This window comes from Equus asinus, chromosome 12 (assembly GCF_041296235.1).
Source record: "Equus asinus isolate D_3611 breed Donkey chromosome 12, EquAss-T2T_v2, whole genome shotgun sequence".
Taxonomy (NCBI): domain Eukaryota; kingdom Metazoa; phylum Chordata; class Mammalia; order Perissodactyla; family Equidae; genus Equus; species Equus asinus.
The window spans coordinates 46,308,235-46,331,804 of NC_091801.1; the positions used below are offsets into that span (position 1 = coordinate 46,308,235).

The 23,570-nt window shown below is 35.9% G+C and overlaps 1 protein-coding gene across 6 annotated transcripts in view; it reads left to right on the forward strand.

The window, feature by feature from the left end:
* Window positions 1–23,570, forward strand: part of MTDH (metadherin) — a 59,175-nt gene that overhangs the window by 31,007 nt on the left and 4,598 nt on the right. For 2 of the 6 annotated variants that reach the window (XM_014847765.3, XM_070481377.1), the window contains 7 exons: window positions 666–902; window positions 3,637–3,726; window positions 5,938–6,036; window positions 12,367–12,491; window positions 18,109–18,216; window positions 20,466–20,606; window positions 22,931–23,087. In XM_014847765.3, coding sequence (XP_014703251.1) covers window positions 666–902; window positions 3,637–3,726; window positions 5,938–6,036; window positions 12,367–12,491; window positions 18,109–18,216; window positions 20,466–20,606; window positions 22,931–23,087 — 957 coding nt within the window. The remainder of the gene's footprint in view (window positions 1–665; window positions 903–3,636; window positions 3,727–5,937; window positions 6,037–12,366; window positions 12,492–18,108; window positions 18,217–20,465; window positions 20,607–22,930; window positions 23,088–23,570) is intronic. The other 4 variants (XM_014847767.3, XM_070481378.1, XM_014847768.3 and 1 more) reach the window with 2 other exon arrangements.

Consider the following 23,570-nt stretch of genomic DNA (forward strand, 5'->3'; position numbering starts at 1 on the left):
CACACGTGTATGAAAAAAGATATGTGTGCTTATACACACACACACCCCATGTGTATTTGTGTGTGTATATACACACACACACATACATACACATATGTACATATACCTGCGTACAAATATATACACACATAGATGCTGATGCCTGGGCTCCACCCCTAGAGATTCAGATTATAATTGGCCTGGGCTGAGGCTGCAGTATCTATTTTTATTAAATTTTCCAGTTGATTTTAGTGTGCAGCTGGGTTTTAGAATCACTGTCTTATACATAGTATATATATAAATATTTGAGGAAAGAATGTGTAAGGAGAAGTCTTCTTATTCCTAGAGGGTGAGTATTCTGAGTATACCAGAACATGTGGAGTTTTCCTGTTTGCTCTGTAGTACTTCTTTTGAGCAAGTCATTCTGCTGTTGAAAACATCTTTAATATATATATAGTTATTAAGTTCAAACCTACTCTTAGTTTTTAAATTAATTAAAAGTCATCCATGATGTTCATTCGCTTTTTAAATTCTTCTTTTTATCTTTAAAGCTCAAGCTATTTAGAGGACAGTAGGGGAAAAAACTGAGTGATAAATATGAACCAAGCAATCAGAAGTTTGAAAATATCCCAATTTGTACAAGGAGTCATGTATTAGTTTTTAATCTTTCCTTCCTTTTCTTTAAGTTTCTTCAGGATTGAATGAAAACCTCACTGTAAATGGAGGAGGCTGGAATGAAAAGCCTATAAAACTCTCCTCACAGATGAGTCCAGGTGAGGAGAAGTGGACCTCTGTTTCACCCACTTCTTCAGGCAAGAGGAAAACCGAGCCGTCTGCTTGGGGTCAAGACACTGGAGATGCTAATGCAAATGGAAAAGACTGGGGAAGAAGCTGGAGTGACCGTTCAATATTTTCTGGCATTGGTAAGAGCTGTTAGAAAATTTTAAGTTCATTAAAGTTGCTTGTCTGGTACATTTTGAATTTTCCAGGAACGAAAAACGATCCATGAGTAGAAAAAGTAGTAAGGCCATACAGAAATAATAGTATAGTTAACTCTCTCAGATCCTTTATACGGAGCACTGGGAACTAAATAAGTGAATAATAGCATTTATTGTTTACTCTTTACTTAGTGCTTTCACATCCTTAATTGTGTATTTTTAGTGATGTAATAAGTGTAATATGTGAGTAGACTTTTTGATTAATTTGAGTAGTCTGTTGAGTTTAGATAAAAAGAGTAAATGGTAGGGAGCTGGCCCGGTGGCGCAGCGGTTAAATTCACACATTCTGCTTCTCGGCGGCCCGGGGTTCGCTGGTTCAGGTCCCGGGTGGGGACATGGCACCGCTTGGCAAAAGCCATACTGTGGTAGGCGTCCCATGTATAAAGTAGAGGACGATGGGCATGGATGTTAGCTCAGGGCCAGTCTTCCTCAGCGAAAAGAAGAGGATTGGCAGTAGTTAGCTCAGGGCTAATCTTCCTCAAAAAAAAAAATAGTAAATGGAAGTATAGCTTATTGCATCCATTTTTATACTATTTGACAGTCTACAAAATGCCTGTTTCTAGTTAACTTTTCCCCTGGATTTTGATGATAAAGACCAGTAGTTGAAAAGCTTTTTTCTGTTGAGAACCATCAAGTTAAAAGCAACTTAATTTCGAGTATGTGTGTATTATAGAAAAGAAAGGCATGTTTAATGTGGAAAACTGCAAAAGGAGAAGGAAAACCTCACTGTTATCACACCAACCAGTGACAACCACTGTTTTTCGTATTTCTTTATGGTCTTTTTTTCCCATAGTCCAAATCAGACAAGCATTTTTATGTTCCCACCTCCAACTTAATGTTGTAACATAAACGTTTTCTTTACTTTTTGTAGTATTTTTACTTAATGGCCCTATTATATATTATGTAAGCATACCGTAAATAACTATTCCCATATTATCAGAGAAATAATTTTTCCCTTTTTTATCTGCTGTAAATAACATTACATTAACTATATTTGGTTTTGAACATTACGTTGAATATATTTGGTTCTGGGTTATTGCTTTTAGGATAGATTCTCAGGAGTGGTATTATTGGGTTAAAGGGAATATGGATTTACAATGCTCTATGACATATTGTCAAAGTGTTTTCTAAGAGAGTTATTCTAATTTATACTGTCAGCATCAGTATGAGTGCTATTTATCATGTACTTACCAAGGCTAGATATCCTTATTTTTTAAAGTCTTTTCTAATTTAATAAGCATGAATAAAAATACATGAGTTGTTTGGTTAACTTTTTAAAATCACTAATGAGGTTGAATATTTTTCACAACTTTCTTGATCATTTCTGTTTCTTTTATCAATTGTCTATTCATGTTCTTTGCCCATTTGTCTAATGGCCTCTTACTGTTTGGGGTTTTTTTTATTAAGTTGTAATTCTTTGTGCATTAAACATGTAATTTTTTCTATTGTACTTGTTGCAGATATCTTTTGTTTATTTTTTTTAGTTTAGAGATGCAATATGCTACAGAGTTTTTAGTATTTAAGTAGGAAAAACTGTTTCTTCCTATGTTATTTGCTTTCCACATCACTTTTAAGGTTAGAAAGACTCATGTTGACTAATGTCCCCAAGAAGAAAACTCTAGATCATTCTAATATTGTTCTTAAGCTTGTTCTCCCTCCTCCCCCTGCAGTGTCCAAAAATTGTGTGGAAATGTCAAACTTTATTTGGAGGAAGAAACAACCCCTAAATTCCCAGCCTCCTTTTCAGCAGTGAAGAAAGCATAAATTTCTATGCTATAAAGCATCCTTTCACATTTAATAAAAGATTGTCAAGTTTTATTGAGTAATGTTAAGAACTATGACCTTTTGAGATATTTGCAGTTTACTTGTAAAAGCTATGTAACATTTTCATAATTAGGACATAAATTAGGTGGTACTTGCTTAATATTGCTACAGATAAAGTTAAGCAGCAGATTAGAGTTCCTGCCTACCTGGATTTGGACCTTTGTTGAGATTGAAAGGAAACTATATTAAATTAGGTTTGCAGAGAGTCACTGAGGAAAGATAGGTGTGATTGGTCTCATAGATGTATGTGTTCCTTAAAATACTCATATATAAGTAAGAAATCTCTTGAAAATGTTAAGAAGATGGCACGATGTAGTGGAATGAGCATGGACTAGTTCAGAAAGACCTATTTGGTATGAATCCCTATTCTTACACATACTAGCTTTTATGGAAAATAGGCTATTTAACCTGTATGAACCTCATATTTAAGTAGTTGTGAAGATTGGCTAAAATGAATGTCAAGTACCAAGTTCAGTGCCTGGCCCAAAGTAGTATCTTGATTAAGGTAGATAATAAGGTAGCTGCTACAGTGGGAAGAGCTTAGGCTTTGGAAATCAGCTGAAGTCCCAGTCATGGCTCAGCTGCTTTCTAGCTGTCAGCAAGTCACTTTACTCTGAAACGTAGCCTAGTAGGGTTGCCCTAAGGATCAGAAGTGGTTGGTTGTAAAGAGCCCAGCACATGTTAGACATTCAATAAATAGTAGCTATTGCTGTGTTAAGTGGTTCTAATTTCTAAAATTATCTTTAAGTATTGTTATCGTAGTTTTAAATCTGTACATATCTTTCAAGTTTCATTGCAAATTGAAGGTTCCAAGTGACGTTCTTTATTTTAACAGCTGCTTGGTCTAGTGTGGATAGGGGAATGAATACCTCTGAACAGAATTCTGCTTCTTTTGCATCTCTCACACTTAACTCTGCTGTTTCTGGTATGTGAAAACAGTCTTTCATTTAGTTAAAAAAATTTGTTTAATTTTAGCACTTGCCATTTAAAAAAATAATCAGTGTCAAGTACTGCTATCAACATAAATATTAGCTATATAACATAAAGTGTCAGAGGCCTTAAAAAAGGTGGTGAAAGAAAGACCTAAATTCTTATCTGCAAGTGGCTTAGTTCCTTTCTGTAGTGGAGATAGGAAGATTCTGTGGCCTAACGTAACTGAAAGTTTGTTGGCACACAGGCAAATGCCATTTGAAGGCCTTCCTTTCAGGGTCATGACACTCTTCCATTACTAGTGTACTCCTACCATACTTCTACTTGCAGTTTGACGTTTTATTTCTATTTGCTCTTACTTATCATGAGTTTATAGCTAAGCCTTTCGGGTTATGTGGACCTTCGCATATTAACTCTACTTTGAGTATCTGTTGATTTAGAAAATACATGATTACTTTAAAAACTACTATCAGTTCAGCTTCACTTAAATGGATATGCCTTTTATTAATCATATAGAAGCTGTATGTACTTAACAAATATTACATAAACGTGGGAGATGTTTAGTTTGTAATGCTTGGTTCACATGGAATTCATGGATTTAGTGTTCTGATTATGTAGTGCCACAGTGTCTGAAGTCACTAGTCTAAAACAGAGGTCAGCAGACTTTTTCTGTAAAGTGCCCAATAGTAAATATTTTAGTCTTTGTGGGCCATACTGTCTCTGTTGCAAATACTTAATTCTGCCATTGTAGCAGGAAAGCAGCCATACATGGACAGATGAGTGTATCTGGTTCCGAAATATTATTATTCAGATTTTTTTTTGCAACCATTTAAAAATGTAAAAACTATTCTTGGCTAATGGGCCATACAAAATAGGGGTGGCTGGATCTGGCTTATAGGTTGTAGCTTGCCAACCCCTGGTCCCATTGACTACATTTCAGTTCCAGAGGTAGAAGTTAATTGCTTCCTTCATGGGGTGACTTTGTACAACACAAATGCTATCCTCTTCATACATTTGGAGAAAGCAGCGTGGGCTGCTAAAGAAATAGCAACTGTGTTACTGTACTGCTTCTAAGCAGCTAATGTGCTAATAATATATGAATTTTATAGGGGTCACTCTGTTTGTTAAAGTTTATATAAAAACGTAACTATTTTCAGTATATATCAAGCAGTTATGTTAGTGGAACGCTAGTAAGATCATTGTAACCAAGTGAAAATTTGTAAGTTAGTAAGGACTTTGATGAGAGGAAGTGATTGTATGTAAGTCTTCTAACCATTTCTTTATATCAGTGGCTCTGAATCCAAAGTGAGTATCAGAGTTACTTAAGGACTCTGATACATATGGAAATTCTGGTTCAGAAGGTCTGGAGTATATATATATCCCTGATGAAGAACTACTGTGGTAGATTTACAGTGTAAAATTTATGGCCATAGAGCAAGGGTTTTTAACCTGGCATCCATGAACTTTATATGCCTTCAAAACTATGTACAAAATTTGTGTAAGTTCTGGCCAGTAGTCCACCACAGCTTTCATCAGATTCCTAAAGGACTATGTGACCCCTACTCTCACCCTACCTGTTCTCCACCACCCCCCAAGAAAACAAAAACAGAAAAAACTTAGAAGATAATATTCTCTTCTCTTTAAATGTACCTGAACTTAACTTGGTCTCTTAACCACCAATACAACTCTCTTATCTCTTAGGTTTCTCTCTGCCTTACCTCTCTAGATAATCATCTGTCTATTTCTTTAACTTTTCCTTAGGCAGAAGGTTCTAGCAAACTCAGACATGTTTTTGTTCTCTCCTTCAGGGTTCTGAGGGTATAAACATACCCTGAAACATCCAAGATTTCTTCTGTGCTTTATTATTTTCCATTAAGAAGAAAAATAAAACAACTTTTTTGACTTCTTGAAATTGTTCAATAACCTGTTTGAAGTATATATTATAAAAGACAAAATCTAATGGATTGGTATAGGGAAAAAATAGATTTCTCATCAGTGAATTAGATCAAGTGATTATCATGCTTAATCTAAAATTACCCTCAGTTCTACCTTTCCTTCATCTTAACTCTTTTTCTAATGTCTGAATTTTTCCTTTTAGGAGAAATAAAAAATAATTAAGTCTCCGTGTGCAAAATATAGAACTATTGTTATGAAACATCATTAGAAAATTCCATTTTTAATTTTATTGCATTCGTTTTCATTTAAGGGTCTACTGCTGAGCCAGTTTCTCAGTCTACCACTTCTGATTATCAGTGGGATGTTAGCCGTAATCAACCCTATATCGATGATGAATGGTCTGGGTTAAGTATGTCCTTTTAAAAATTATGGTTTTTTTGTTTTTTGATTTTATTTTTCTTCAGAGTTTTCTTTCTAGCACCCTGAATTCATGCTTTATGTTTAATTCTAATTCTAATTTCTCACCTTTTAGGTCATAGTAATATAATTTAATACCAAATGTACTACTTGAAAATTGATTGTTGAATACCTGTAGAATTAAAACTAAATTCACTTTTCATGTTGAGGCAATATTTAAAAATGAAGTTTTCTTATGATTGCTCCATAGTTTTTCTAGTTTATAAAATTTTTGTTTTAAGTGAATGTTCTGTTTCTCTTCCTAGTTTAGTGTAATAGAGCAAATAGAATATATAGGAATGACTTTGAATGTGTGAGGTGTGCAAGTTTTTGTATTGGTAGAAAACCATTTTCTTAGCCTAATTTCCAGTAGAACCATAGGAACGTTAAAGGCAGGAGTCAGAAAAAGAGGAAGGGAAAAAGAATATAGTTTTTATGTTCAGAAAGCTCATACCATCTTCATTTAAAAAAAAAATCCGAGATTTTTTTTCCCCCACAACCTCAAACCTTAGAATTTACTCCTTTCTCAGAATTTTCACAGCACATCCTTTCTACTATTTATTTAGCACTTATATGTTACCTTGTACAAAAATGTTACCTTGTGCAATGTTCCACCATTTTGGTCTTTGTAAAAAAAAAATATTTTCAAGAATTTACTTTGTTTCTTCAAGTAGAGTTGAAAACCTCTGAAGATAGGAACTCTCGCTTACTCTTTTATATCCTCAGTATCTAATGCAGTACTTTACACACAGGCATTCAGAAGTAATAGTGATAAAAGCAAACACCTGACTATGTGCCAGGCACTGGTCTAAGTCTTATGCATAATTATTAAGTTAGTTAATGCTTTTGACAATTCTGCAAGATAGGTATTATTTTTTTCCACACTTTCCAGATGAAGAAACTGAGGCAAAGAAAAGCTATCTAACTTTCCCCAAGCCACACAGCTAGTTAAGTGGAAAGAGATGGTATCAAACTTTGCTAGTCTGGCTCCAGAGTTCATGCTTTTAACTGCCACATGATACAGCCTTGGTGATGATTGTAATCACAAAGGTAAACTTGCAACACAATATAAAGATTAGTCTATAGACTAATTAGTCTCTATATAGATTATTTAAAGCACAATTCTTACAGATTAAGGGAGATGAGATTAGAACAGTAGACGAGGAAGCGCCCTGTTGTGAAAAGCCTTGACTTGCTGGCTAAAGATTAGGGAGGTGAGGGTTGCAGTGCTAGTTTAGAAGGTAGATCCTAGTTCTAGTCTTGACTTTAAAACGTAGTACATCGTATGGCTTGGACATTGTCACTTATCTTAGAATCTAGGTTAATTGAGCTGTGAAATGGAACAAATAATCTGCCATATCTACTTCCATAGATTATTGTGAGGTTTTAATGAGGCAATGACTGATCATGAAAGCTCCTTGTAAATTATAAAGTATCTTGTAAATCCAAGATATTACAAGGGTGTGAAAGCACTGTTCTTGGAAAGAAATAGTCTATCTGTACTTTGGGAAGAATGATCAGCTACGTGCAGAATAGAATTGAGGATTACAGGAATAGTAGGAGTGATTGTAAGAAAATAGCAGTAAGGTGTCTTGGGCAGCTGTGGGTTGAGGGCTGAGGAAAACTGAGCAAACAGGGCGCTAGGCTTCCCTGCTTGGGTAGAATAGCTCCACTTTTTTCTATCTTAGAATTCTTGTAATATGAAAAACATGACTGGCTGCTAAAATAAAAGACTGAAAAAACATGTATCCGCAAGACTCTGTACTTAAAGTAATAAGTATCAGGAACACCATCTTTCTCAAGTTTGTTTGCTCTATTGGCTGTCTTTTAAGTCCAAAGTTTCTCTTTAACTTCATTTTCTCTATGAATTTCATTTTTTGTGTTATCTTTAATGTGGCTAATTTTGGTACTGAGTGAATTTAATTATTCCTTCTAAATTTATAGACTGCATGATTTAGTATTTGAGATTACTAATCCACATATACACACACACACACACACACACACACACTAGCCTTACAGTTTTAAACAGTGTGATATGATTAATATATTGACCCTCTGGTTTGAGGCCTAGACATCATTATCTGACAAAGAGGCATTGAATCTACCCAAGCACTTGTATATAAGGTTAAGATGCCAAAGTATAGAAGATAACATTTTTAAAGGCAGATGTTAAATCTATCGATTATTTTGACCATAAAGGAACATCATCATCTTAACCCCTGTGAAAATTCAGATTTGGAACATAACTTTGTTTTTGTTGGCACACCAGAGTGAATGAATTGGCTGCAGCATAAGTGAAGGGGTTAAGAGCATGAGCTTTGAGGATGGACTACCTGGGTTTGAATCTTAGCTTCCTTGCCTTTGCCCTTAGGCAGGTACGTGATCATCCTATGCCTCAGTTTCATCATCTGCAAAAATAGTAGTTCTTCCCCTACAGAGTTGTTGAGAGAATTAGATGATATTATACATGTTGAGCACTTAGAACACTGCCTGATACATAGTAACTATTCAGTAAGTGCTGCAGTGCTGTTGTTGATATTCTCCCAAGGGCAAAATTAGCCTACTCAGTGGGATTAATTAGTATTGTCTGTTTAAACCCTGGAGAATGTCTTTCTAACATAATTGTTTTGTTTTATTAAAGTTAATGCTGAATTAAGTTCTGACAAGAAACACCAACAGCTATTTTCTTACTGAGATAAAATAGAGACTGGCTATGAGATGCTCAAACCTAAAACATTATTCCACAATCAACTTGAATGGAGAGACCAATTCCTTATCATTCTGAGAAGATAGCTAATATGACTCTTTGAAAAGACACTGGCAAACTAATGGAAGAATTTTGAGAAATGAGAAATTACTCTACTTAAAAATAGAACTATACTATGAGTGAAACTATACTACATGATTTCTGTAAGAAGTTTTTTAGCATATTAGCCCCATGAATCTTAAGAATTATGCATTGAGAAATCTCCTGATGACAGTTTTTAGGTTTAGGAGATTGAACCGTTGTTTTAAAGCAGTTTTATTTGATCCCAGTTAATTAAAAACAAGCAAACAAAAAACCAGTCTGAAATCAATAAAGATGGAAAAATCACCGTAAAGCTTTATAAATCCAACAGAGATTTACACTTCTGTTAATGTTCTTATAGAAGTTAAACCATAAGCTACAGTTATTGCCCAAACTCTGTGGCCATTTAAGCCTTTTAAAAAATAATTTTACTAAGTGCTTTACCGGATTTTTATCTCTTACACCCCTTCCCACCATATTTACTAAGAAAATAGTTTATATATTAGTATATTGCCCATTCACTTGCCTAAACTTTTTTTCTTAATAAAAGAAAATAAAGTTTCTTTTCTGGCAAGAGACTTTAGAGACCTGGCTTATGGACACAGGTTTCCAAATCTGAGTTTCTTAGATTTGTGAGGTTTAAGCAAAATCAATGACAGCTTTGGCATTCTAATCTCCTAACACTATGGTTGATGTGAATGCTTGGTGTAAGATTGGTTCCAGACATCTACTAGATCCCTTTATACTTGTAAAAATGATTTCTGCATTAAGACGTACCAAGTATATCTTATTGAGAGATTTATCAAGATTATGAGAAATAAATTCTTATTGCCTGATAGCTTAGAAACTGGCTTTCTGTTGTTGATGTCATCAGTGGTACATAAAAACAATAGCGACCATTTATTGAGCACTTACTGCATTGCTATGAACTGTTTTACATGTATCTCACATAATCCTCCCAGAAACCCTATGAAGTTGGTATATAGCCTATTGAGATTAAGAAATTTGACCAAAATCACATAGTTATTAAGTGGCAGAGCAGTATTCAGATGTAGATCTGTTTGACTCTGAAGACCGTGCTCGTAACCTCTTTGTTAATACTCTGTAATACTGGCTCGTGTAATACCTGCTCATGGTAATAAATTTAAAAATATAGGACGAGGCTTCCTTATTTGTAACACATTTCACACTTGTAATCACTTGTTCTGTGTTTTATAAATTCTTGCATATGTTTTCAGTCTCTCCCCATCTACTGGTTTAGCCCCTCTTCTCCCTTTCTCCACCCCCAGTGACTGTAGCTATCACTGTACTTAATTGTCTGTTGTGCTTACCTATCTCCATCCCTGAATTGACAGACTGTGAGCTCCACATGGGGAGAGATTATATCATCCTCATTTTTTTATCTCTCGTACCTGCCTAGCTCAAGTTCTAGTACATCGTAAGTGCTTAATAAGATGAAATTCCTATAATTCCACTGTTAAGATATATCTATTAATGTATTATTTTCTTCTATCTCTTCCTCATATAAATTTGGGATCATACTCTATAGCCAGTTTTATCTATGATTTTTTTTAACCATTTCCCCAGATCATTATATATTCTTCTAAAACATACATTTCAAAGCCTTCATAAGGATGTATCATAATAGCTCCCCTTTAAACAAAAGTAAAAGAGTTTGCATGGAAAAAGAAGAATAGCAAAGCAAATAAGAGTAATGCAGGGAGATTTGTCATTCTAGGTACTAAAACGTATTAGTTACATTATGTATAGCACTATCTCAGGAATAGATCAGTGTAATAGAATAGAAATTCCACAAACAGACTGAAATGTATATGAAAGAATTTAGTATTTGGTAAAAGTAGTATTTGGCATTAGTGGGAAAGGTAGGATTTTTTGATAAAGCAGTGTTAGAATGACTTGTTAACCTTTTGGAAATAAAGCCTAACCTCTGTCGTCTTAAATCAGTGTGAATGAAACCTGGCTGTGAGTGTAGTCATGCCCTGCATAATGACATTTCCATCAGTAACGGACCGCTTATACAGTGGCGGTCCTCTAAGATTAGTACCATATAGCCTAGGTGTGTAGTAGGTTGTACCATCTAGGTTTGTTTTTGTAAGTACACTCTATGATGTTTGCACAATGATGAAATTACCTAACGACACATTTTTCAGAAGGTATGCCCGTCGTTAAGCAAAGCGTGACAGTAGTCATTACAGAAGTATATATGGAAGAGTGTATGATGTCCAGGGAGAGGAAGGAAGGGTTAACTTAGGGCTACTTATTTAACTAGGGTAAAGCCAAAGAATATTTTTCCCTTTTAGAATAAGCCAGTGATAGCTTCCCAAGGGAGGTAAAATTCAGTTCCTCCTAGAGTGAAAGAAAGGAATTTGGAAGTCTAGAATAAAAATTTATTCTTGGGGCTGGCGTAGTGGTTGTGTTTGCCCACTCCACTTCAGCAGCCCGGGATTTGCAGGTTCGGATCCCGGGCATGGACCTGCGCACCTCTCATCAGGCCATGCTGTGGCAGCATCCCACATACAGAATGGAGGAAGATTGGCACAGATGTTAACTCAGGGCCAATCTTCCTCACCAAAAAAAAAAAATATATATATATATATATATATATATATGTTCTTGAAAATAGGACGGTAGAAGCCCTAAAAGTGACTCATATATTTTGGCCTGATGAAAGTAGCATTGTTGGGGCCAGCCCTGTGGCCTAGTGGTTAAGTTCATTTGGCGTGCTCTGCTTCAGTGGCCCAGGTTCAGTTCCTGGTCACAGACCTACACCACTCGTCGGTGGCCATGTTTTGGTAGTGACCCACATACAAAATAGAGGAAGATTGGCACAGATGTTAGCTCCAGGTGAATCTTCCTCAGCAAAAATGTAGCATTGAATAATCTGAAAAATGTAAGAATGTACAGGTTAAGTATTGAAAGAGCAAGAGAAAAAGAAAAGATTAAATATTCTGTCATGACTTGGTGAATTTGAAGAAGAACCTGATCTTGAAAAGCTTATAAGAAGAGGATGAGGTATAGATAAAATGACAGGTGGGAAGCATAATTTTGGCACCACTGTTACAAGATGGACTAATGTGTACCCTAGGAAATAAATCAATTACAAAAGTGTTGTAATAATCGGGGCAAAAAAATGACCATATCCTAGACCAAGTTAGACATAAACAGGGAAAAGAGCAAATTCAGGAGACTGCTGATAAAGTAAGTAGGGACAGTGGATTATATGGTTAATTCATATGTTTTCTGGAGTTTTTTAGAAATTCCACTTAATTAGCGATATGATGTGCCCTGCAGAAGTTGGGTAAAGGTTTTTACCATCATGTTATGGGGTTTTTTCCAGTTTAAAATGTGCTTGGGAGAAAGAAGAACAATAGTTAAAAATTACAGCTTAGTTCAAGATAAGGAATTGTAGTTTTTGCATTTTAGTTTTTTGGCAGAAATGATGGATACCTAATTCACACTGTTAAATTTTAGATGGTCTGTCTTCTGCTGATCCCAGCTCTGATTGGAACGCGCCAGCAGAAGAGTGGGGGAATTGGGTAGATGAAGAAAGAGCTTCACTTCTGAAGTCCCAGGAACCAATTCCTGATGATCAAAAAGTGAGTCAAGGGATTGGCGGGGATGTTTATGTTTCTGTGCACTCAACTATGTTAGAATTATTAAGGGTTACATTCTGTATTACAAATTTTTCCAATGGTGGAATTGCTTCAGAGAGGCATTCTGATCATATTCCCTTCAATCATCGTATACCTTCTCTATATCGCTGTTTATTCTTTTCACAAATTATTGAGGATTCTGCTATGTAGAAAGCACTGTTTATACACTGACAAGAAAACAACACAGTTTCTGTCCTCTTATCAGAATTATTACAGTAGCCTACTAGCTCTTAGTGTGTTTAGAGAAGAGTAGATTAATTCCCAAAGAAAGCTTAAGGAAGGGTTCAGAGCAACAGAAAGGGCACCAAGGCAGAAAATAGGTAACACTTTTGGTGGAGAGCTAAATACTACCCATGTGTGGAATCAGTTGGTGATAGGATCAATTATTTAAATATCTGTCTTCCCCATCTAGGCTGTATTCCTTAAAGAAAGGGGCCACGAAGTTTTTATCTTTACAGCTCTAGCAACATGCTTGGCATTTAGTAAATGAAAGAAATAATATATACTTTGCCACATTTTTATGGATTTCTATAAGTAATGAGAACTGGTTGACAGCTTTTAAACTAGGAATAACTTAATCATCAATAGGATTAGGCTGGATTATAGCAGAAAGACAAGAAAACCAGTTTGGGAGGCTGTTTTACTGTTTGGAGTAAACATTAAAGAGGCCAGTACATGAACAGGGTAGAAGATAATGAACTAAGTTGATAGCTTTGAAAAAGAAATGGAAGTGGTATTTATAAGAGACATAAAGCTACTGATCAAACTTTGCTACCAGTTGGTTATAGGAATAAGGGTGAAAAGTCCAAGAGGCTCTGAAAATAATAGGACCATCAATATTCAATAACCATTAATTGAGCATCTACCATGGGTCAGGTATTGTGCTAGTGGAGAAACAAAGGTAAATAAGATACAATTATTGCCTTCAAGGAGCTTAGTTAAGGAGGAGAGGAAGGAGACAGGCATATCAACAAGTAAGAGTAATGTTGCAGTATGTGTTGGGTATTGTGGAAGCACTTGGGAGTTTTAGCAAAGGCATCCTGGAAGTAAAAGCAGAGTGAATCAGAGTGGTCAGAAATGAGACTGGAGTGGGAGGCAGGGACCAGATTCTAGAAGTCCTTGAATGTCATGCTTAAAGCCTTGGATTTTATCCTATAAATAAGGGAAGAATTTTAAGTTAAAGTGGTTTTTCAGCTACTGTGGCAGCCCATATAGAAAAAGGAGTGGAGGCCTATGTGAATGAAGGCAGGAAGACCAATTTAATGGTGGTTTAGTAGTCCGTGACGTTGGTGGTAAGGATAGTTAATGCGGAGTAGGGGACAGAGTTGAAAAATTAATTGCAGTAAAATCAACAGAACATGTGATTAGAATTAAATGGAGAGTTATCAAAATGACTTCCAGGACTGTAGCTTGGATAACTGGGAGAGTGGAAGTGGTGCTCCCAACTGGAGAATATAGTAGCAAAAACTAGTTAGTTGGGTGAAAGATGGTTGGTTCAGTTTGGGATGTGTTAAATGTGGGGTGTTTTGTAGATATACCTAAGAGAAGTTGGTTGTAACAGGTTTAAGCTTAAGGAAAAGATTTGTGTTTGGAGGTTATTAGTATATGCTTGTTAAAGCTTTGAGGGTGGGTGAAATACCTAGGAAAAATTTAAAGTTGAAAAGATCAGTGGACCAAACGTAGAAGTCTGGGGAACTCTCAACGAAGGCTAAAAACTAGTAATAACAAGTATAAGATTTAAAAAAAAATAACTTTGGATAGGAATGGAGGAGAGGTAGCGTGATAACAGCGAAGTTGTGATATCAGGAAGGGTTTTGTTGGAGGTTGTTTGTATTTTAATGATAGGAGAGATTTTAGTGTGTGGGTTGGTGGGCTTTCTACTAAAGGACCATACAGAGGTGCAAAAGTGGCCATAGCCAAGGTGGAAATGAACTTTATTTACAAAAACTGGCATTTGACCAGATTTGTAGTTGCCAACCCCTGCTTTAAAGTATCTGTAGACAAAAAGGAAAAGGATCTAGAATAAAGTAAAAGTTATACATAAATGGAAGAGATGTGCCTAATAGAGTATGATCTTGGGAGTTGGGATAGGGGAACTTTAGGCACAAGTGGACCGTGTGTTGGCCTTTAATAGCATGTAGTGCCTCTCATCTTTAGAGACCAGAGAAAAGGAGGGGTACTAATGGGATTCATTACTAAGGGTGTAAATAAATGTAGAGAGGGACAATTAACAGGTAATAAGAAAGCTGGGGGGGAAAAGTGGGTTTTAGATTGGACCTACAAAAGCTTCCTAGAGTTTCCAGGATTTGTTGAATGTTTAGTGAATCTACAACCAAAGTCTATTTCTTCAACTAGAACTTCCCTGTGCCTGATCATCAGAATTAAACAGTAAAACCACTGAATGGAGTAAAGACTACTACATATCATAGAAGTTCTTTTTCTGAGTATATTCAAAGATCATCTTTTACATTTCTAAGCAAAAATGAGATGCTATCTAAATGCCCATCAGTTGGGAAATGGAGAAATGAAATGTGATGTGTTTGTACAGTGGCATATTAGGAAGATGTTAAAAATCAATGAAATAAAGCTACATTAATATCAATATGATTAGAATCTAAAAATATACTGAATGATGAAGAGCAAGTTACAGAAAGATACACTGTGATACCATTTATGTAAATTTTGTATGTGTAGATACTCATAAATTTATAGAAAACTTGATTAGATGGACACAAAAGAAGTTCATGATAACGGTTACCCCTAGGGAGGTAGTATGGGAATGAGATTGGGAAGGAATATAAAGGAATTTTAAATTTTTAGTAATATCTTACTTTAAAAAATCTAAAATAAATTTGTCAAAATGTCAGTTCTTTTATGTGAGTTAAAAGATGGTATGGAGCTGATTACAGTCTTTTCCCTATGAACAAAAACAGTATTTTGCCACAAGGAACTACATTTATCTTATGGTTGGATTATAATTGGCTGAGAAGCAGACCAAAGTCCTTGTGACCTGAATATCCTTCGTAGGATACATCTTTTCACACGGTACTTTAATCATTATGAGCTTATGGTGAAAACTTCTACGGAAGTTTCTTCACAACTGGGAGCCAACTTGGACTGAAAATCTCTTAGCTAAGTTTGTGCAAGATTTTTTTTTATTTTGTTTTTCTATCTGCTAGTAATTTCTGTAAACTGTTTGGTGGTTCATGAAACTTCCAAAATCATCCTAATGACTATGGTGCTGAGCAGAGAAAGAGCAGTTCTCCAAAATCAGCTCTTCCTATAAGGATAGCCTAGGATTCTCGGCTGTCACCTGTGCAGAATGAACAAAAAACACTTTTCCATAGAAAATTCAACCATATGGTATATGTGATAAGATAGCATCATGTATACTAATTTAACAGTGTTAGTTTGCTATTTTTGTCATACGGAATGTTACTTTCAGTGACATTCCTGCTGAAATTCAATTTTTTTAATTAAGGCTTTTATTTTGAGATAGTTCTACAGTCACACGCACTTGTAAGAAATAATACTGAGATTCCCCTGTCTGTACCCTTTACCCAGTGTCCCCCAATGGTAACTTTTTTTTTTTAAAGATTTGCACCTGAGTTGACATCTGTAGTCAATCTTTCTTCCTCTTCTCCTCCTCCTCCTCCCTCCTCCTCCCTCCTCCTCCTCCTCCTCCCTCTCCCTCCTCCTCCTCCTCCTTCTCCTCCTCCTCCTTCTCCTCCTCCTCCTTCTCCTCCTCCTCCCTCCTCCTCCCTCCTCCTCCCTCCTCCTCCTCCTCCTCCTCCTCCTCCTCCTCCTCCTCCCTCTTCCTCCTCCTCCTCCCTCCTCCTCCTCCTCCTCCTCTCCTCCCCCCCACCCCCCGCAAAGCCCCCCAGTACATAGTTGTAAATTCTGATTGTAAATGCCTCTGGTTGTGCTGTGTGGGACGCTGCCTGGGCATGGCCTGATGAGTGGTGCCATGTCCATGCCCAGGATCCGACCTGGCAAAACTCTGGGCTGCCAAAGCGGAGTGCACGAACTTAGCCACTCGGCCATGGGGCCAGCCCCTCCTAATGGTAACATTTTGAAGAACTATAATACAATATCACAACCAGGATATTGACATTGATGCAGTAGGTACAAAACATTTTCTTCACTGCAACGATCCCTCATGTTGCCCTTATTTATTTATTTATTTATTTAATTTTTGCTGAAGAAGATTCACCCTGAGCTAACATCTTTGCCAATCTTCCTCTATTTTTCTTTTTTAGTGTGTGGGCCACCAGCACAGCATGGCCACTAGCAGAGTGGTGTAGGTCCACACCCAGGAAGCAAACCTGGGCCACCAAAGCAGAGCACACTGAACTTAACCACTAGGCCACAAGGACTGGCCTATGTTCCCCTTTTTTATTGCCACACTTTCTTCCCTCCCATCCCCACCTCCTTTATAGTTCCTGGAAACCTGTAATCTGTTCTTCATCTCTCTAATTTTGTCATTTCAAGAATGGTATATGAATAGAATTATATAGTATGTAGTCTTTCAGTACTGTTTTTTTTTTCATTCAGCATAGTTCTCTAGAAATTCATCCAGTTTGTTGCTGTGTATCATTAATTGGTTCTTTTTTACTCTTCTGAGTTAGTCTATGGTCTGGATATACCTCAGTTTATTTAACCATTCTCTGGTTGAAGTACATCTTGGTTGTTTCCTGTTTGGGGCTGTTATGAATAAAGCTACTGTACATTTGTGTACAGCTTTTTGTGTGAACATAAGTTTTCATTTCTCTGGCATAAATGCCCAGGAGTACAATCCCTGGGTTGTATGGTAGTTGCATATTTAATATTTTAAGAAACTCCAAACTATTTTCCAGAGTGGCTGTATCACTGTACGTTCCCGCTGGCAGTGTGTGAGTGATCTGATTTCTCTGCATCCTTGTCAGCATTTGCTGTTGTCACTATTTTTTATTTTAGCCATTCTGATAGATTCATTGTGGTTTTAATTTGCTTTTCCTCATGGCTAATGATGGTGAACATATTTCCATGTGATTCTTTACCGTCAGTCTATCCTCTGTCATGACATGTCTGTTCATATCTTTGCACATTTTCTAATTGGATTGTTTTTTTTTTTTTACTGTTGGATTTTGAGTGATCTTTATATAGTCTAGACACAAGTCCTTTGTTGGATATATGACTTACAAATATTTTCTCCCACTCTGTAGCTTGTCATTCTCTTAACAGAGTCAAATTCAATTTTAATGCAAATACTTGTACATTTAAACTCTGAAATAAAACAGAATTACCTTTCCAATGAGTTTTTAAAAGCAAGGTTTGCACAGCTCTCTACTTGAGTGATGAAAGTTGTAAGAAGTGTTCTATCTTTAGACAACAGGAGAATGAAATTCCCTGTACTTTATTTTTTAATTATGTAATTTTAGATCAGTTTTCTTACTTATTGCTGTCTTATTTAGAATTTGAGAGATAAAGACTGAACCTAATGTATGAAATTATTCCATAATAATTTTCTGAATAATGAAAACCAGCTGGTTCACTTTAATACTTTTGCTTTTAACATCAGGTTTCAGATGATGATAAAGAAAAGGGAGAGGGAGCTCTTCCAACCGGGAAATCTAAAAAGAAAAAAAAGAAAAAGAAGAAGCAAGGTGACGATAACTCTCCTGCACAGGTAGAAAATCAAAACAGCAAACATTGTTCACTGAGCACTACTGCTGAATGTGAAAAGAATGATATGCAGACACTGAGAATATGTAGAGATGAAAGACAAAATGAGATATCAAATTTACCTGAAAAGCATTTGGAAACTTACAGAATGTTTTAAAAGACTTTATACATTATACTGTAATAAAATGTTTATTGCTCTATATAAAAATCATATCAAAGGTATGAATCCAAAAGTAAGTAAATAAAATTCTAAATTAGTCTGGTGGATTTTGGTTTATATTATAGTGAAATGGAAACGGAGGTACAGTATGTCACACTTACAGAAATTTCTTTGGAATAACCAGAATTTAGAATTTTAGCACAATTAGAGAAAAGCCATGTGTATAATAAATGGGGTCTTTCACTTGACTGTGTTGGCTGGCTGTTCCACTTAGTATCTTTTCCTGTTTTTTTCTTCTAACAGAAACCTTCTATCATACCTACATTTTCCTTTTCTTTAGTATTTCTTACCTGGGGAGAAATTTTTAGATTACAGTGTAGATGAGAAAAAAGATATTTTAATTTCATACATACTAGATTACTAGAAATAAGCATGGATTTATTTTTGAAAACACTATATCACCATTATTTTACAACTTATAAAAATCTTATTCCTTACTTACAACCATGTGGCTCATTGTTTTCATTCTTTTAGATATAGGAGATTGCCAGTATTTCTAGAGGATAGCCTACATAGTAATTTTCCTACTTATTGTTCTCTTTGTAGAAGTTTCTGCATGACTTTTTAAGACAATGTGTTCTTTTTTGTTGTGGGAAGCAAAACCCTTCATAAATGATACCAATCCATTTATCAATATAAGTTTTTTTCTCAGTAGTAGTAATTGGTGAGCATTAAGGTTAACGTGACTAAGATCAGTGGGTGAAAAGACTAAGACTAAAACTACGTAATAGATGTGCTTTTCTTGTTAGCTGAGCTAGCTAATGGGAAATGTTATTGACAGCTATCCTCTGTTAATAATACTATCTGAAATCCATTTAGCCAAACTTTTCCTAGACTTCTGTGACTTAAATTATGGCCTACAAGTTACTTAACTGCATAGGTTGCTTTGAGAATTAAATGAGATATCCATGAAGTTCTGTGTAAAGTACATAGCACATAGTATCCTATCCATAAAAGAGGATATTTTGAAATTTATTCTTTTTTTCAATAGAGTTCTTTTTACTTGTTGGTATGTGGTTAGCAGGATTCTTTACTGTTAGAGTTCACCTTAGGATGAAACTAACTGAGGTCTTCTCATTAACTTTCTACAGATTGCAAATCCTACATACATACTTCCAAAATACTTGCTCAACTTAAATTCATAACAAATTTTTAAATACTCTCTAACCCCACTACCATCGTGAACAAGTTTTATCGAATATCAGTGTTGGAAGGAAACTTTCAGGATCATCTTAGCCAGTTGTTAAAAAGAACAGTCATATATATGTATGTGTTTGGTAAAGAACAATACAATTCACAATGATGGTCCTATTTAATGTATTCTCGTTCATGCTTATTTCGTATACCTAAGCATATAATGTGCTTTAGAATTATTTTGCTGGAACTTTTTAAAAATCTGAAGGCCTAAGAATGGACATGTTAACATTTGAACAGAACATTAGAAATTAGGCAAATTTTATTTTACCATTGAGGAAACTAAGGTTTAGGGAAACTAAATGATTTGTCTTTGAGATTATACAGCTAGACTGTGGGATGGCCACAATTGAAATTCCTGTCTCTGTCCTGTCTATTGTGTAAGCTTAATTTGTCTAGAAAATGTACTTATGTATAAGTATTTCATTCCTTGAGGAAGTCATTAAGAGAAATGCTATTTCTAAAGTCTTAGTTTGAGTATCAACTAATTCACTCTACTTTTTTTTAAAAGAAAAAATATGAGTTTAGTTTGTTCTGTTTGAGTTGGTTTGGTAAATCAGAATGGTTCCCATTTGGGGATGTGAGTGCATCGTTCTTTAATTCCCAGCTGATTTAAACCCCCGCGCAAAGAGGGGTGATGAGTATATGTTTCGGAGGCACCTACGTTTCATGAATCTTTGAGGATGAGTTTCATATGCTCTTTCATGCTATTTAGATAGTTTCTGAAGTAAAACTGTTCTCTTGGAATATCTTCTAGACATTAGTACAGCAAACCAAATAGATTTTACATAGTAAAAGTGAGTGATTTATATCATCTAATAGACTACTTTTGTCTCTAGGACACAGGAGAATTGGAAAAAGAGATTAGAGAAGAGCTTCCAGTGAATACCTCTAAAGTCCGTCCAAAACAAGAAAAACCTTTTTCTTTGAAGACCATAAGCACTAGTGATCCAGCTGAAGCACTCATCAAAAATAGCCAGGTAATTTTTTGTTATTTAAGGAATAAAATTTTGATGCCTTGAGAATTGTATCGTAATTAATTTTTTATTGAAGCACTGTGCTAAGCATTTAAAATACTCTAAATAATTTAGTCCTTACACCACCATGAGAAAGGGAGAACGTGTTATATAAATGAGGTTAGAGAAGTTGAATAACTTGTCCAAAGTCGCATAACTATCAGTAGCAAAACCAGAGCCAATAGACTGTATTTTCTCCCATTGAATTTCTAGGCATACAAGGGATAGATGGCTTAGAGGAAATGTGACTGCTTGCATTTTCCTCAAAGCATTCACGTAATATGACTCTGGTCCAACCTCTTGAAATGTAAGATATGTTTAAAATTTGGTGACAGGTTCTTAAATATATGCCTTCTGTGGAAATTTTTGGTGTGTCAGAAGGCACCATTTTACAAAAGGTCTAGGCCAGTGACCCAAAGACTATGCCTCTTTAAACTGTGATTTCTAATTAGATAAATTATATCATGCTGAAATATATGAAATTCTAGAGTTGCATGGTTCATTTATTTACTTATTCAAAAAAAATTTTTGAGAATCTACTACATGCCACACACTATTTGAGATTCTGGGGATACATCAGAGAACAAAGCAGATGAAAAACCTCTCCCTTTGTGGAGCTTACAAATATACTTTGTGTATTTAATGAAATATATTTGTTATATTTAAGGTAAATATACTTTGTGTATTTACTGAAACAGCTTTAGACAAGAACCTTAGTTACCACTAAGAGAAAGAATGTGTAACAGTCTTGTACTAAAACAAAATCTTAACCATACTTCTTATTTGGATTTGATGTTTTAATTCCCTAAGTGTGTTTTGTGGTAAAAGGAGGCAGTCTCAATACCTGGTTAGGTTTAATAGTAGGGCTGCAAAGGGTCATTTGACATTTGGATGTTTTACTTTAGTCATTCTTAGAAGCCATCTTCTAAGGAATATTTGAGTCCTTCTGTGATATAATGTAGATAAGTGAGAGAATAGAAGGGAAAAGGAGATTTAAAATATGTGATAAAACTTTGGGGTATGAAATAAATACAGGGAACATTAAGAAAGCTAAACTGAGCAACATAAATGCAGCTTCAGATACCTGAAGTAGGAAGAAGGAATCCCAGTAATTTCCCGCGTGTACAAAGCTTCTCCTCTTGTTTCCTGTCCTATTGTACTTTGTTGAACGATGGAGCTTGGAAGAACAAGGGGCAAGAGAAACATTATTTACCCTTGTTTCTGTATTCAAAATACTGGTCACAAGTAAAGCTAAAGGGTGAGATGATGTACTCATCTCTTAAAGCCTCAAGGTACTCCAGGTGTTGGAGTCTCTGTCATTACCTGGTCCTGACCATTCCTTAACAGGCCTCAGAGAGGCAAATTGGATCATTTAAACCCCTTTCTGCTCTCAGGTTGGAGAGGAGAAAAGCAAGGCTCAAGAGTCTGGGCCCTTGGGGCCAGCCCCATGGCCGACTGGTTAAGTTTCTGCGCTCCACTGCGGCGGCCCAGGGTTTCGTTCGTTCAGATCCTGGGCGTAGACATGGCACCACTCATCAGGCCTTGCTGAGGTGGCATGCCACAACTAGAAGGACCCACAACTAAGAATATACAACTATGTACTGGGGGAATTTGGGGAGAAAAAGGAAAAAAATAAAATCTTTAAAAAAAGAGTCTGGGCCCCAAGCATTAGGGTCTCACTACCAGACTGGATAAAACTCTGAAGATTTGGACCTGAGTTTTACTAGCTGCTTTCATCGGCAGGACTAGTAGCCCTAGTCTGCTTTTGTATGAGGCCATCTTTTTCCTTGGGTAGGAAACTGAAGCTATTGTTGCTGCTGCTTAAGATATCCCTACCTCTTGAGAAGGAGAAAAGGGGATATCACCTAGTGGTAGTTCTGAAATTGGCTATTTTCTTTTTGTCTTTCACATGAAAAAATTTTCAGAAATTCAGAGTTGGTAGGAAGTGGACAGAACCACTGAATTGCTAACAAGTGTACAATCATGCGATTTGTAATGGAAAAGAAAAATATGGAAGTTAATAAAAATGGAATTATTCACTCCTATTTGAGATTCAGTAAACATCTTGTAAATTCATCCATTTTTATCTCAACCTGTATTTGTGGTTATTGTAGGTAAAGATCTATTAGGTTATGTCACTAGAGGGCAGGCATGAGTCGGAGCGCTTCTGGAAACCATCTTAGTATTTATTTGCTTAGTATTTACTTACAACCTCTTGGTATTACTATGATATTTAATTTTCTTTGAAATTTTTTACAAAAATCTAAGATCATTTTATTCCAAAATAGCCTATCAAGACTCTTCCACCTGCTATTTCTACCGAGCCATCTGTTACTTTGTCAAAAAACGATTCTGACAAGAGCTCTTCCCAAGTGCCACCGATGCTACAAGAGACAGATAAATCCAAGTCAAATACTAAGCAAAATAGTGTGCCTCCTTCACAGAGTAAGTAATCCTCCTTTTTGGTTCTTTTGTGTGTTCTCTGTACTGTTTATAAGTGTTAATATCTTAGAAATCTAAGATACTTAGACTTCTGATCTTAGAAGTCTAATGGATTAATAGATCAGCCTTTTCTTTCCCTCGCCAAGGCTCGACTCCTTGGAACATTGTGGACCTCCATTGTAAGGTCCAAGGAGCTAAAATCACTCCAGTCAAGAGTGGCTGGCCAAGAACCTACACAGAGGACTTGGTACCTGCCCTTGTCCACCTGGTCCCTCCCTTTCTCTGTGCGCATGTTCTCAAGTCTGCAGATGGATCTGTGTCCTTTTTCCCCCCTCCTTTTCTCCCTCTACTACCTTTATGTCCATTTTACCTATTTTCACTTTTGTTACTTAAATTAAGCCATATTAAATGATGGTTTTTCTAGGTCAAAACTGGTGAAATATCATCCATGTGGTTAAACCGAATAATACACTGGAATTGAAAGGA